This window comes from Nicotiana tabacum, chromosome 12 (assembly GCF_000715075.1).
Source record: "Nicotiana tabacum cultivar K326 chromosome 12, ASM71507v2, whole genome shotgun sequence".
NCBI classification, from domain to species: Eukaryota; Viridiplantae; Streptophyta; class Magnoliopsida; order Solanales; family Solanaceae; genus Nicotiana; species Nicotiana tabacum.
The window spans coordinates 90583710-90597457 of NC_134091.1; the positions used below are offsets into that span (position 1 = coordinate 90583710).

General features: G+C 39.0%; 1 protein-coding gene and 1 long non-coding RNA gene across 2 annotated transcripts; one reads left to right on the top strand and one right to left on the bottom strand.

Annotated features, from left to right (window-relative positions):
* The first annotated feature begins 523 nt into the window (after positions 1-523).
* On the top strand, positions 524-2001 carry LOC107803762 (uncharacterized). Its single transcript, XR_012697406.1, has 4 exons — positions 524-697; positions 1024-1293; positions 1380-1456; positions 1553-2001. It is a non-coding gene; the product is annotated as an uncharacterized LOC107803762 (long non-coding RNA).
* A 727-nt stretch (positions 2002-2728) lies between these two features.
* LOC107803760 (potassium transporter 6-like) lies at positions 2729-13406 on the bottom strand. The gene is made up of 8 exons (XM_016627528.2): positions 13050-13406; positions 12481-12970; positions 12338-12391; positions 5657-5917; positions 5511-5563; positions 4408-4531; positions 4066-4320; positions 2729-3932 (listed from the first exon to the last, which is right to left on the bottom strand). Exons 1-8 carry the CDS (start codon positions 13086-13088, stop codon positions 2869-2871), a joined length of 2340 nt encoding a protein of 779 aa, XP_016483014.2. The 5' UTR covers positions 13089-13406; the 3' UTR covers positions 2729-2868.
* Positions 13407-13748: the final 342 nt, after the last annotated feature.

Here is a 13748-nt window from a genome sequence, read left to right on the forward strand (position 1 = left end):
ATTTGAATTGATTGGTGTCTGTTCTAGATTAATCCTTAGGGTCTCACGGGTTTTTACCTTAAACTTGGTGTTTCTACAATTGAATTCCTGATACCTTTTATATGACGCCTATTTTCCCCCTCCTATTTAGATGTGGGATTTGCCTAAAGCAAGTTTCACAACAAACCCACTTTCAAGTTCAACTACCAGTGATATTACACTCATCCCCCTTAAAGACTCAACTAGGGGTAGGCATAATACCGCCCGAACCGTGAATTTCGGTTTAATCGGTTATTCGGTGGGTTTGCGATTTTAAAATTATTAAATTTTGGTATTCGGTGCGATTTACGATTTTAGTATTTCGGTTTTCGGTTAAATCGAAAAATCAAAATTTTGGGTATGAGTTGAGAAAAATAGGTTTGAACATATGGGTTCTTGAGAGTCCAAAACTTACGTTACCCATCTGAAGCCCAATACCCATCTGAAGCCCACCCAATTTACCCAAACCCATATGTACCTAAGCATATTAGCCTAAAGACTAAGACTTACGTTACTTCCCACTTTCCAGTCTTCCCTAACCCTAATTCCCTTCCTTAGAAATTAGAAATTAGGGTTTCTCCTCTGTGCGACTGCTGCAATGCTGCCGAGTACCGACGCCTGACTGCTGTGAGCCTGTGACGCCTTCTTCCTCAGCTCGTCGCTCATCATTCTTCCTCAGGTTAGTGGTTATCTCCTTCTTCTGAGTTCCTTTTCAGTTTTCCCTCGCCGCTCATTCGATTTTGGTGTAGATCTTGTATCTTTTGGTGTACCACTTTTATACAGGAGTTGAGTTCCCTCCCCATCATCAATTAAATTATTTTACCTTATTAAAAAAATATTTGTTATAGGAATTCCGACCTTAACTTTGCGTGTATTTTTTTATCTTTTCTACGTTGATACATATAAGTCCCTATGTGGCACAAACAGGGCACAGCTAGAACATTTTGACTTAAAATTGTTTACTAGTTTGCATTTTTAATTCTATTTTCATTTGATTTTCTATAGATGGCAGAAGTTGAAAGTAGAGTAAGTGAGGTAGCCGCATTTCAAGTGTTGCATCGTGATGGCTAGCTCGTGATGTATTATACATTCCAATTTCAAGTGTTGCATCGGAATGTGAATTTAGCACCGGTGGCCGCATTCTTGATTCATTTAGGAGTTCATTGACTCATCGGTTGGTGCAAAGTCTTGTTTGTATTCAAGATTGGTTTAGATGTGAGGGTACTCCTATTAATGTTGAAGAAGATTTGGAGTCTCTTGAGCAAATTGAACTTGGTAAGATTTTGTGTTTTATGAGTGTTTTAGTGAAAATTAGTTTACTTTGTAAGTTTAAATGACACACTTTATCAAATTATATTTAGACATGGCAAAGAGCGGAAGAGAAACTTGCATTGTTGAAAGAGATACTAGCATTGTTGATGCATAGTTTGAACAAGTGGTAAATTTAAAGATTTGCTTGTTTTATGATATCCTTTTGTTATTTAAAATTAAAAATATTTTATTAACTTGTGATCTTTTTTTTTTTTTTTTGTAGGTTCAACTATGCCTCGTGGTCCTAAAGCTAGATCGCCTATTTGGGAACATTTTGAGCTAGTTGAAGTAAATGAAGAAGCCCGCAAAGCAAAGTACCTTCATTGTGGTCGAGTTTATAATTATCGTCCGAAGTATTATGGCACTTTTGGCTTAGTGAAGCATATTAAGAAGTGTCTCATGCCTCATCCAGCGATTCGTATTTAAGACTTTAAGTATCCTTTTCTAGACTTACTTTGTGGCTTGTGGCTTGTGGCTTGTGACTAGTTTGCCATTGTTTTGTTGTTTGGTGATGGTATTTCTAGACTTGTTTTGGACTTTGGTAGCTGCGAGTTTTAGCTAAACTTTGTTTGCTGAAGTGTGTTTGCTTATCTTCTTGTTTGAATTTTCTGAACTGTGTTTGCTGAACTGCGAGTTTCAGTTTTTGTTATTTGATGAATTTGGTTTCTTTGAGTTGGGAAGTTGCATTTGCTGGAATGGATATGCAAATGCACATGCTTTTCTACTTGCGGAAAGCTACTAAGCTAGTTTTGACTTAATTATCTTTTACTAGTAGCAGTTGTTTTGGTACCAGTAGCAGTAAGCAAGCTAATGAATTGGTATTTTCACTCTCTTCCTTCTCTTGTAAAGTATGCAAACAAACTATCAGAACCGGAAGTTTACACGGAAAGTAAATCCAAGATATAACTGGTGTTTCGAGAGTGCCGGACTGCCAACTAGAAACAGTGAAAGAATTTGCTACAATTAAAGATCCGTAGTCTACATCGGATATAAAAATCTTGAACCGTTAATAACCGAGAAACTAAACCGGAAATAACCGTACCGAACCTTGAAAAAACCGCACCAAACCGTAAATACTTTGATTTGATTTGGTTATTAATATTACAAAACCAAAAACCGATAAACCGAACCGTACTTTCATAATAACCGACCGAACCGACCGACGCCCACCCCTAGAGTATCCGAGGGTCGTACTTTGTCACGGCATAAACCCAACTACTAATGTGTAGTCTGCTCCGGCTCAACCTTAGGGGCATTGTACAAGGCTCTCTAGTGTGCTAGATCCACTCGTAATTCGTAAATAAGGCCATATTTAATGCTAGAGATATCACTGTTACATGTACATAACTCGTCATATAATTCAAAAAACTTATCCTAGTCTTACCTTTGCAAAATAGCATCAGTCAACAAGGTAGGATTATATTTATGGTTTATATTTTACATTCTCAAACATGATAAAGGTTAACGCGTTTCTTGTATTCTTACAAAAACAACACACATGTACAGGTATTATTACTAGTTTCTCTTATACACCCAAGATCATACATGATAGACCATTCCTACTTCTAAAGTAGAAGCATGAGGTACAGTCAATGCATAGGCTGGTGGCCTACTGATCTTTGTCAAAATGTCATATCCAAAATTTATAACCATTTTCTTAAATAAGCTAGATCCATGTTTGGTTCGGACGTAGGAATGCCCCAATATGTAAGCTATGCCTGATTCCCTAGCTTCCATCAGTTCACGCAACTCCTCTCTTGCACCTCCATCAATTTTTGGAGTTTCTGGTATGAAAAAACTCACTCTTTTCTTAGGCTTGGTTATTAGTGTAGTGTGCATTTCTCTAAGTTTCGATGATCCAACTGATTCAGAACTCACTTCATTGTCCTCACGAAGTTGAACTCCAGATATATGAGTCGAAGGGGTTCCAAGAACAGTCATGTCCTCCAAATCCTTGGATAACTCTTCAGCAGCATTACCATTCAAACCTGTTTTTCCTGTTCTTATAAACTCGGCTATGCTACATACAAGATCATTCTCAAACTGGAGATCATCCTTGTGAGCATCACGATAACCATACCTAACGATGCATCTATAGATGTGGTGATCTCTTGGGCCAATGTGTCCGACAAGGAACCGTTCCTCATGTCTAACACGAGGAACTGGGACAGATTTGACACAAATGAAAACTAGCACCTGGTGAAAAGCTGGAAAATTAGTAACAAAGTGTGAGAAGATTGCTGGGATTCCGGAAACCAGCTCAGTGTATATCAGGCCAATGCCACGGATCCTTACAATGCCTAGGGTGGGACCTGCACTGAGTAGCCAGTCAATAGAGACCTTATTTTGAACATCAAATTCGTACTTTTTCAGTGAGCCATAGTGCCAAATGCACATCACCATCATGAAAATGAAAGAAATGGCAATAGGCACCCATGCTCCTTCAAAAAATTTCATCAACGAAGCAGAGAAATATAAAGCCTCAATTGTCCCAAAGAAGATCCCAAAGCAAATTGCAAGGAGGACATTTTGGTGCCAACACAAAACAATTACCAATGACATCAAGCAAGTGGAGACTAACATGACAGTTATGACTGCCAAACCTGATGCAAACAAGGAAAGTTAGGGATCAGAGACAGTAATGAAGTTCAACCATCCTTATAACAAAATTCTTCCTTAACTTTTTGAGTATGCCTAAATTCGTCCTGTGTTTTTTGAGTATGATAGAATCCATACCTGCAGCATTGCCCAGCCTTTTGGTGTCTCTAAAACCAACAGTAACAGCCAAGCATAATATCATTAAGGTCCAGTTAATCTCTGGGATGTAGATTTGGCCGTGTATTTTTGACGATGTATGCATTATTTTGACTCTTGGGAAGCATCCCAATGCGGAGCACTGCTTAATAATTGAAAAGGTTCCTGTTATAGCAGCTTGGCTTGCCACTATTGCAGCCAGCACAGCAATCACCAGAACAGGCCATCTTAGTTTCTCTGAAACAATAGTCGGAGATGTCAATTATCAGCAGAATTTGCCTACATTATCTTGTCCTAGTAAAATCAACTCCTTAAGATACGTACGTGGTACAGAAACATAGAAACCAATCTGATAGTCATTCTCCATAACATGATGCCGTGATAGATAAGCAGCTTGCCCCATATATGCAAGAACCAATGATGGATAAACCATGAAGGTAAAAGCCATCTGCAAAATGGAACTGGTCTCATATACAATGGTACAATCTCACGGTGATACAAAGTGTATGAGTCAGCACAATTTAAGCAAGGGACTAGGTTTTGGCGTTCTCTTTTTCAACAACAAAGAGGAGAACATTCAGAATACAGTATTTCAAAAATCTATCTTCAAACTGCATTCATTCATGTCTCTAGTTCGATATTTTTCCCTTATCGATATTCTCATCAGATTCTAAACACATATCTGGTGATACAAGTGATTATGTACATCTATAATTATTGGGGAAAAAATCAAAGCAAGATTATCCCAAGACAATAAACAAACAATTGTCAACTGATAATATGGGAAGTAGTTGTAAACATTTCAGCAGAACTAGCATTAATCCTTAAGGAAATTAAATAGATAAATTCAGCGATTGAGAACAAAGGCTGCTCAAAGCTTCTCTTTTGTGGGGGTACTACGTGCTTTCCAATAAAGTAATCGCCTGAGATCGCTGCTAACCATTTGATTGATTATAACAGTTCCTGATCATTTGATTGCTGTAACTACTTTAGACATTTGAATAAGATATCAAGATTAAGCCCCAACAATCAGGCAAGATTGACTTGTCAAAGACTTACATGTATGAGGTTGCATTGGAGACCAATCAGAAATGTTTTCTTCCTGAAGAGAAATCTCTTCCACGCTTTCAATTAGGAAAAGAGATTGTATTAAACACGGGAATTAAAATCATATAGGAAACTCATCCTATTTAATGATTCATGCCTTTTGTCTTTTAACAGTACTGATCTATCAGTTACTCTGATGTATATTTTGCTGCCTCTCACTCCCTTATACTCTTCATCCAGATAACGAATTGTGGATTTGAAACCCCTATTTAGTAAATGAAAAATTTTTCTTCTCTGAAGATCATCATATGTGAGAGTTGACAAGATACATAAAGTCTTAAGGATATACAGGAAGCCTATCAGGATGGATGAACACATACCTTTATTGACAACTGTGAGAAGTGCCCAAGGTCAGCAAACATTGCTTCTGAACCTGAAAGAATGAAATGTCGTATTTGGTGATCACGATACTGAGAGAAGTGGTAGATATCTATTTTCTTTTGGGAAGACACAGCTATATACTTGCCTGTTATGCAAAGAAGGATTCCTCCCAGGGACATCCAGCCATCTTTTCGAGTTTTCTTCAGGAACTTGTACACGTAAAATGGAGACAATGCTCGATACACTGTCGGATTCCAGTGTATTATATTATATATACCAATAGCACTGATACACAGAAGCCAAGTGACGACAACAGGTGCAAACAAAAAGCCAACCCTGTGGGTGCCATAATGCTGAAGGGCAAACAAGGCTATCAGTACGATACATGCAACTGGAACTTCTATATCTGCAAAATTTTCATATTTCAGGAGATCGGATAGCATGTCATTTTGGGCATAGGTATTAAGAGTTACATTTTATTCTAAATCCTGTATGTGATAGGAAATACAATCAACTAGCAATGAAAGAAAGAAGAAAGAACAAAAGGAGAAAAGAATGACCACATTCTCTAAAATTTCTTAGAATCTTGGAACTCTACATGATATATCACGCTAATTCGTTATTAACTTGATGATCTATTCCATCTCACAATTAACATAACTCTCATCAAGGAGATCATCCCATATCAACCATAACTACCACAACGATAAACAAAGTGCTTGCAAGCACAGATTTATTCCTTTATGATTCCCTTTATATTCTTCAGAGATGTTGTATACGGTCGAAATAGATTTCGGCCTTCGTACGATTGATCGAGGTCAAAACATAATGGATTGAAGTAAGACTTCGAGGTGGGTTCCGAAGATGGTACAAACAAGCTTCGAGCCCGAGGGACCGATCAATGTCGAGCTCGATATCATTATCAAGCTCGAATCCAAGTCGAACTATGATGCAAAGTAAAGTTATCGAGCTTATGATTCAGAGACCGACCAACACTGACCCCGAATCAATTCAAGGATCCGAGTCAGAATCGAGCTCAAGTCAAGATCGAGAGCTCGAGTCAAGACCGAAAACTCGAGTCAATATCGAGCTCATAGACAAGAGTCGTTGCAATCCCACTAGAGGAGAGAATCCTGGCAGGATTTATGGAAAAACTGATTTATCATGGGCCTCCCACTATGTATTTTTAATTATATCTAAAGTAAGATCCCTCTACTATAAAGGGGATGGTTATTATTTCTGTAAGGACCAAGTTTTTTGGCTTACATTGTAATTCAAGCATCATATTCTCCTATACCAAAGAGTTATTCTTTTAAGCTTCATAAATTGATTCAACTTGTTTAGTCCTAAAAATCATCTTCTTTACAACCTTGTTTACTTTGCATTCTTTGTAATCCAGATTTGATATTTCTATTTATCCTTACGATTTGTATTAAGCTATACCACATATCCTTAGAACTACATACAAATACAACTCTATCCGTTTTTCGGGTAAACAGTTTGGCGCCCACAGTAGGGCTAAGGATAACAGTGGTTATTTTATACGACCATTATGCCTACGGGCTACATTACTTCGAGTTCGAATCATTCACTCGACTACTAAGCCTACGGGCTACTTTTATTTTGTGTTCGAGCAAGCACTCACTCGACCATTACGCCTACGGGCTACATTACTTCGAGTTCGAATCATTCACTCGACTACTAAGCCTACGGGCTACTTTTATTTCGAGTTCGAGTAAGAACTCACTCGACCATTACGCCTACGGGCTACATTACTTCGAGTTCAAATCATTCACTCAACTACTAAGCCTACGGGCAACATTTATTTCGAGTTCGAGCAAGCACTCACTCGACCATTACGCCTACGGGCTACATTACTTCGAGTTTGAATCATTCACTCGACTACTAAGCTTATGGGCTATTTTTATTTCGAGATCAAGCAAGCGCTCACTCGATCATTACGCCTACGGGCTATATTATTTCGAGTTCGAATCAATCACTCAACTAATAAGCCTAAGGGCTACATCACTTCAAGTTTGAGTAAGCCTATGTTCAAACAATCACTCAACTCGACTACTAAGCCTATGAGCTACCTTATTTCAAGTTTGAGTAAGCGCTCACTCGGTTATAAAGGCTACGAAGTCCAAATTTGATCAAGTTACCTAAATCCTTGTGAAAATATTCATAAGGCGTGAATAAAATCTTCACAAGACAGGAAACAGAACAGAAGCAAATCGGCAAAAAGGGATATTTTTATATATACAAGATTGTTTACATGATTGATTACAACATAAAAATTAAGGACTAAGCTTCCTGGTTATCCCTAGGAGCGGTCTCTTCTCTATCGCGCTCCCCCCATTTTCGAACCCGCTCTTACTCCCATCATCATCATCATTATCATCATCATCGTCATCGAAAACCAAGTCTTCAGCATCGGCTTCGAGTTCTTTGGCCCTTTTAATCTCTTCAGCGAGGTCGAAACCTCGAGCATGGATCTCCTCGAGGGTCTCCCTCCGAGATTGGCACTTAGCAAGTTCAGCGACCCAATGTGCTCGAGTATCGGTGGCCTCTCTTGCTTGGACCTGGGCAGCTTCAGCATCTGCCCGATAGACGGCCACGAGTGCATCCGCATCGACCTTTGCCTTTTCGGTGTCAGATTCGGCCTTGGCAAATTTAGAGGCCAACCGAGCCTCGAGCTCCACTATTCTTCTTGCTTGGACCAAGCGTTTCTCCTTCATTTTTTGAAGTTGGTTTTCGGCCGATGACAATTGGGCTCGAGCAGTTTCTTTCTCTGCAACAAAGCGATCCATTCCTTCTTTCCACTTCAAAGACTCCGCTTTTATCACATCGACTTATTCACGGAGTTTTCCGATCATCTCAATTTTCTGTTACAGCTGTGAGATCGAAAAATTAGCCATCGTTCCGGTATCGAGCCCATAAGCTTTTAAAAGTATTATTACCTGCTCGGACATATCGATCTGATCTTGGTGAGCCTTGGCCAACTCAGCTCGGAGGTCTTTTATTTCCTCTCCCCTTTGGCCTAAGAGGAGTTTTAGGGAGTTCCTCTCCTCCGTAACCCGTTGAAGCTCGGCCTCGTATCGACGCAGCTCGGTTTGGGACCGAGAACATGATTCTCGATGAACTGTCGCGGCCTGCAAAGAAAGAAGAAACGAAGTTAGAAAAGAAAAGCAAACTTAAAGGAAACACCATATAATTTAAGGCTTACCTAATTCAAAGCCTGCTGCACTCCGTGAAAAAGATCCGATGCGTCACTTGTACCGGTAGTGTCCTCGACACCGATAAACAGGTCACGAAAAGGATCCTCTCCATCATGAGGCCTATCTAATTCGAGGGCCCCCAAAGCTTGGGCTTCCCGAATCGCCCTTGAGGAAAAAGCAGGGAAGGTGGGCGAGTCTTCGATTGCTACTGCCCCAAGTGAATCACCTGGGGCATTCTCTTCGGTTCGAAAAGATTCGGGAAGAGCCCCTTCATACATATCCCCCATCCGTTGGCTTCGATGGGAAGCATCTTCGATCTCCAACAACTCGGGGACTCTGCCCGAATCTTTCTCTAATATATCCTCAGTTCGAGGCGGAGCCTTATGAACCACCATCGATCCAGCTGCCTGTGGAACGTCGGTGGTCTTCTTCGTTCGGGCCACCAGCGCAGACCCATCGTTCTCTTTTTCTTCTTCATCCCTCAGATGCAAAACTGATTCTACGGTCAAAGGAATGATATTCTTGTTCGGCTTACGAGCCATCCTCTTCTTCGGTTTTTGATCTTCGAGGACGGGGGCTCTTTTCCTCTTATTATCTTTCGAGGACGGGGGCTCTTTTCCTCTTATTATCTTTCACCGACTTTGGGACAGAGGCCGAAGCCTCTTCCTCGACGGATGAGGGCCTCAAAACCGCATCTTTGCCTACACCTACATACGGAAATATTTATTAAAATGTGTGAAAAGCATCTTATTTGAATTACCAAAAGATACGAGAAAGATGCTTACCGTGATTTTTGGCCTCCCATCAGCCCTTTGACAAGTCGCGCCATGAGCGCTCGGCGTATGAGGAGGTCGAAACCAGATCACGTACCCAGTTCTTGAGATCGGGTACTGCGCCGGGCATCCAGGGAACAGCTGCATCACAAAAGGGGAATATTGGTGAGAAAGGAAATGAAAGGACAAAATAGTAGGAGATAACAACAGAATTACACTTACGCTTCATGTTCCACTCCTCGGGAAAAGGCATCTTTTCGATAGGAATCAGGTCCGAAGTCCTTACTCGAACGAACCTGCCCATCCAGCCTCGATCCTTATCCTCGTCTATACTCGAGAACTGAGCCTTGGTAGCTCGACGTTGGAGTTTTATTAACCCTCCTCGAAAAAGGCGAGGACGGTATAATCAGACAAGATGATCGAGGGTGAAAGGTATCCCTCGATTTTACTCACAAAATATCGGATCCAAATAACGATCCGCCAAAAGGAAAGATGTATCTGGCCTAGGGTTATTAGGTATTTACGATAAAAATCTATGATAACAGGGTCGAGGGGACCTAACGTGAAAGGGTAAGTATACACGCTTAAAAACCCTCTCACGTGAGTAGTAATATCCTCTTCGGGAGACGGCATTACCACTTCTTTGTTCTCCCAGTTACAATCTTTTTTTATCCGCTCGATGTGCTCCCGGGTTATCGAAGAAATATATCTAGATACGGGCTCACATCGGCCAGGAACCAGCGAACCTTTATCGAGTTTGAAATCGGAGGTAAGAACACGCCGCCAGAACACACTCCTCAGGCCGTGGATCCACCGGTGTTTTGTCGGCGGCGGATTGGGAAGAAGAAGCTTTTTCTTTTTGGGGGACGTTTTTTGATGTCTTCACCATTTTGGATTTAAAGAAAGTGACAAAGATTTGGTGGTTTAGAAGAAGAATTTTGCAAAGAGGAATCACAGATTTGCAAATAAACTCAGAGATTACGAAAAAGAACTTGGGAAATTTGGAAGATTGAAGATGTAAAAGTGGTAAATGATAAAAAGGAAGGGCTATTTATAGATTAAAGCAATGGCGGTTCAGTATCAGCGGTGGCCGACCACCGTCTGACATGCATTAAATGCCTTGAAAGACTAAATCGACGGGACAGCTATCACGTGCGTCATGATCGAGCCCAATGTAATCCGATCGAGCCGTTGAAAAATCATATCGTTTCTCACCACATCCTTCCCAAGAAACGAGGGGACTATCTGTATACGGTCGAAATAGATTTCGGCCTTCGTACGATTGATCGAGGTCAAAACATAATGGATCGAAGTAAGATTTCGAGATGGGTTCCGAAGATAGTACAAACAGGCTTCGAGCCCGAGGGACCGATCAATGTCGAGCTCGATATCATTATCAAGCTCGAATCCAAGTCGAACTATGATGCAAAGTAAAGTTATCGAGCTTATGATTCAGAGACCGACCAACACTGACCCCGAATCAATTCAAGGATCCGAGTCAGAATCGAGCTCAAGTCAAAATCGAGAGCTCGAGTCAAGACCAAAAACTCGAGTCAATATCGAGCTCATAGACAAGAGCCGTTGCAATCCCACTAGAGGAGAGAATCCTGGCAGGAATTATGGAAAAACTGATTTATCATGGGTCTCTCACTATGTATTTTTAATTATATTTAAAGTAAGATCCCTCTACTATAAAGAGGATGGTTATTATTTCTGTAAGGACCAATTTTTTTGGCTTACATTATAATTCAAGCATCATATTCTCCTATACTAAAGAGTTATTCTTTTAAGCTTCATAAATTGATTCAACTTGTTTAGTCCTAAAAATCATCTTCTTTACAACCTTGTTTAATTTGCATTCTTTGCAATCCATATTTGATATTTCTATTTATCCTTCATATTTGTATTAAGGTATACCACATATCCTTAGAACTACATACAAATTCTAACTCTATCCGTTTTTCGAGTAAACAGATGTATCTAACATGATGAAATTCCGCGAGTCCAAAGGACAGTCAAGATTTATGAATGCAATCAATAGACTATAGCAAAGTAAACCTGCACTATTGTTCAAACTCTGAGATTCTAGAGGGATTAAACATCTGCTAGCAATGAGTCAATATTTTGTCCAAAAGTCCAGTCTTATTATCAGTACAATAACACAGCTCCCCAGCAACCCATTTGAGGACTACACTTTTAATTTTAGTTTCTCAGCCACAAGGCACTTCTTTATGGTTGATGGATCTCATTTAAGATCAGTCAACATATAATAGCCCTTCCTTAACCTTTGGTATAATTAATACAAAATTGACTTACTAACCACCAAAAGAAGAAAAAGTGTGGATAAATTTTCTCCAATTCGCTTCGACTGCAGCCTTATTTACAGAACATCAATCGAATGCCACTTCTCCATCCATCGTAAAGACAAAATTGCTTCTCTCTTAGAGCTTTTTGTAACATAGCATTCAACCAACAAAGTCTATGCATGGAAACTTAATGTAGAACAATGAGCATGGCTGTGTGAGTGCAATGTTCTAACTTAGGCATTCTGCTTTCCGCTCTTGAATCCAAAGAAAAAGAAAAGTAGTACCACTATTACTTTCTAATATTTGACTTAAAGTTGTATGGTAATCAACAGAACTATTATTACAAAATATAATGTGACAGATTGAATGATAAAAGGTCTGTCAAGTTTCCCAATGACAACTCTATTGGCAAACTATTGAATATGTTAGCTGATCAGAAAAACACAGTCACTATTGTCAACTTTTCTTCAGCAGATAAAAAACTGCAAATAGCAAAAATGATCACATAGACCAAGGTTAAGAATCTTACATAAGTGATGATCCGTTCCCAAAGAAAGTTCCGCACCAGAAATCGCGGAGAAAACTGCAAGGAAGTCACCAAAAGAATGAATTCAATATTTCAGAAACTAATACCAAATTGAGGTTTCAACCAACCAGAAAGCAGTGGCATACCAGAAATAGCAGGTGTAAGAATGCCATCCCCTATTACCATACAAGCTCCAATTAGAGATAATACAAGTAGAAATCTCTGTAATACTCTATACCCCTCAAGAGTTGATTTAAGTTTTGCCCCAAAAGTAGTTTGCAAAGGACTAGTACTAATATCCTTCTTGTAGGTTGATAATTCTTCATCTGCTAACTGAGAACTTGGCAATAAATTCACTTTGACATGTCTACAGAGTAGTGAATAAAGAGCAAATGTACCTCCTTCACCGTTATCATCAGCTTTGAGCACAATGAACACATATTTTAACAAAGGAATCAAAGTGAATGTCCAAAATATAAATGATAAAACACCATAGACTTCGTCATTAGTCTCTGTGTGTTGAATGTCTTCAGCAAAAGTACTTGTATATACATAGAGTGGGGAGGTACTCAAATCCCCATAAACAACTCCCAAACTTTGATATGCCAATGTCAAGATTGTCCTCCAAGATTCTTTCTGCAAAATCAACATCTTTTTTGTCAGGAAATCACAACAGAACTGAACATTAACATGTACAATTGTACAGAAGACTCACCTTTACACGATTCTGATAAAACCCTGTTTCAAGATCCATGGCGCGTCCTTAAGAAACCGTTTTCATAGCAATATTTTTACAATTTCAACTGAAAACCATTTACCTTAACGTCCGTATAGTAGTAGTGCACTTTGGTATAATATATACACGACAGTTTAGAGAATTGCACAAACCGGAAAAGCCAAAGAGATATATATTTCAAATGTGTTAACCCAGAGAATACAGATAGAAACATGGGAGTAGAAGAATAACAGCAGAGAGTCTTTTCACATGACAGGGAGACAACACAATTATAAGTACTTTTATTACTTTACTATGAAAGAAAGGAAGAAAACAAGAACGTGAGATATAGTTGTATATAATTTGTGTGTGGAGACTGGAGAGTTCCTTGTGTGTCAGTTTTCTTATGGGAGTTTTTATTTTTATTTTTCATTAATTTTTTTCTTTTGCTTTTCGTAGTTTTGTTGTTAGGTTAACGAAATGATTTGTATTGACAGCGTGAAGTTATTTCAAAAGAATTTAAGTTATATAAACAAATAATATAAATATTTTTGTATTATATTTATATATTTTAGTCTGTAATATAGGTTTGTTAATTTTAACAAATATATTTGTTATCAAGAAATATATATATATATATATATATATATATATATATATAAAACTTAAATTCTAAATTAAATAACTTACAACAACATA

Excerpts from the sequence above, each read along its gene's own strand:
- LOC107803760 (XM_016627528.2), bottom strand. The coding sequence starts at position 13,088 with ATGGATCTTGAAACAGGGTTTTATCAGAATCGTGTAAAG. Across the intron at positions 5,564-5,656 it reads AATCCTTCTTTGCATAACAG|GTTCAGAAGCAATGTTTGCT; the intron begins GCAAGTATATAG and ends TCATTCTTTCAG. Across the intron at positions 4,321-4,407 it reads TTTCTATGTTTCTGTACCAC|AGAAACTAAGATGGCCTGTT; the intron begins GTACGTATCTTA and ends CTATTGTTTCAG.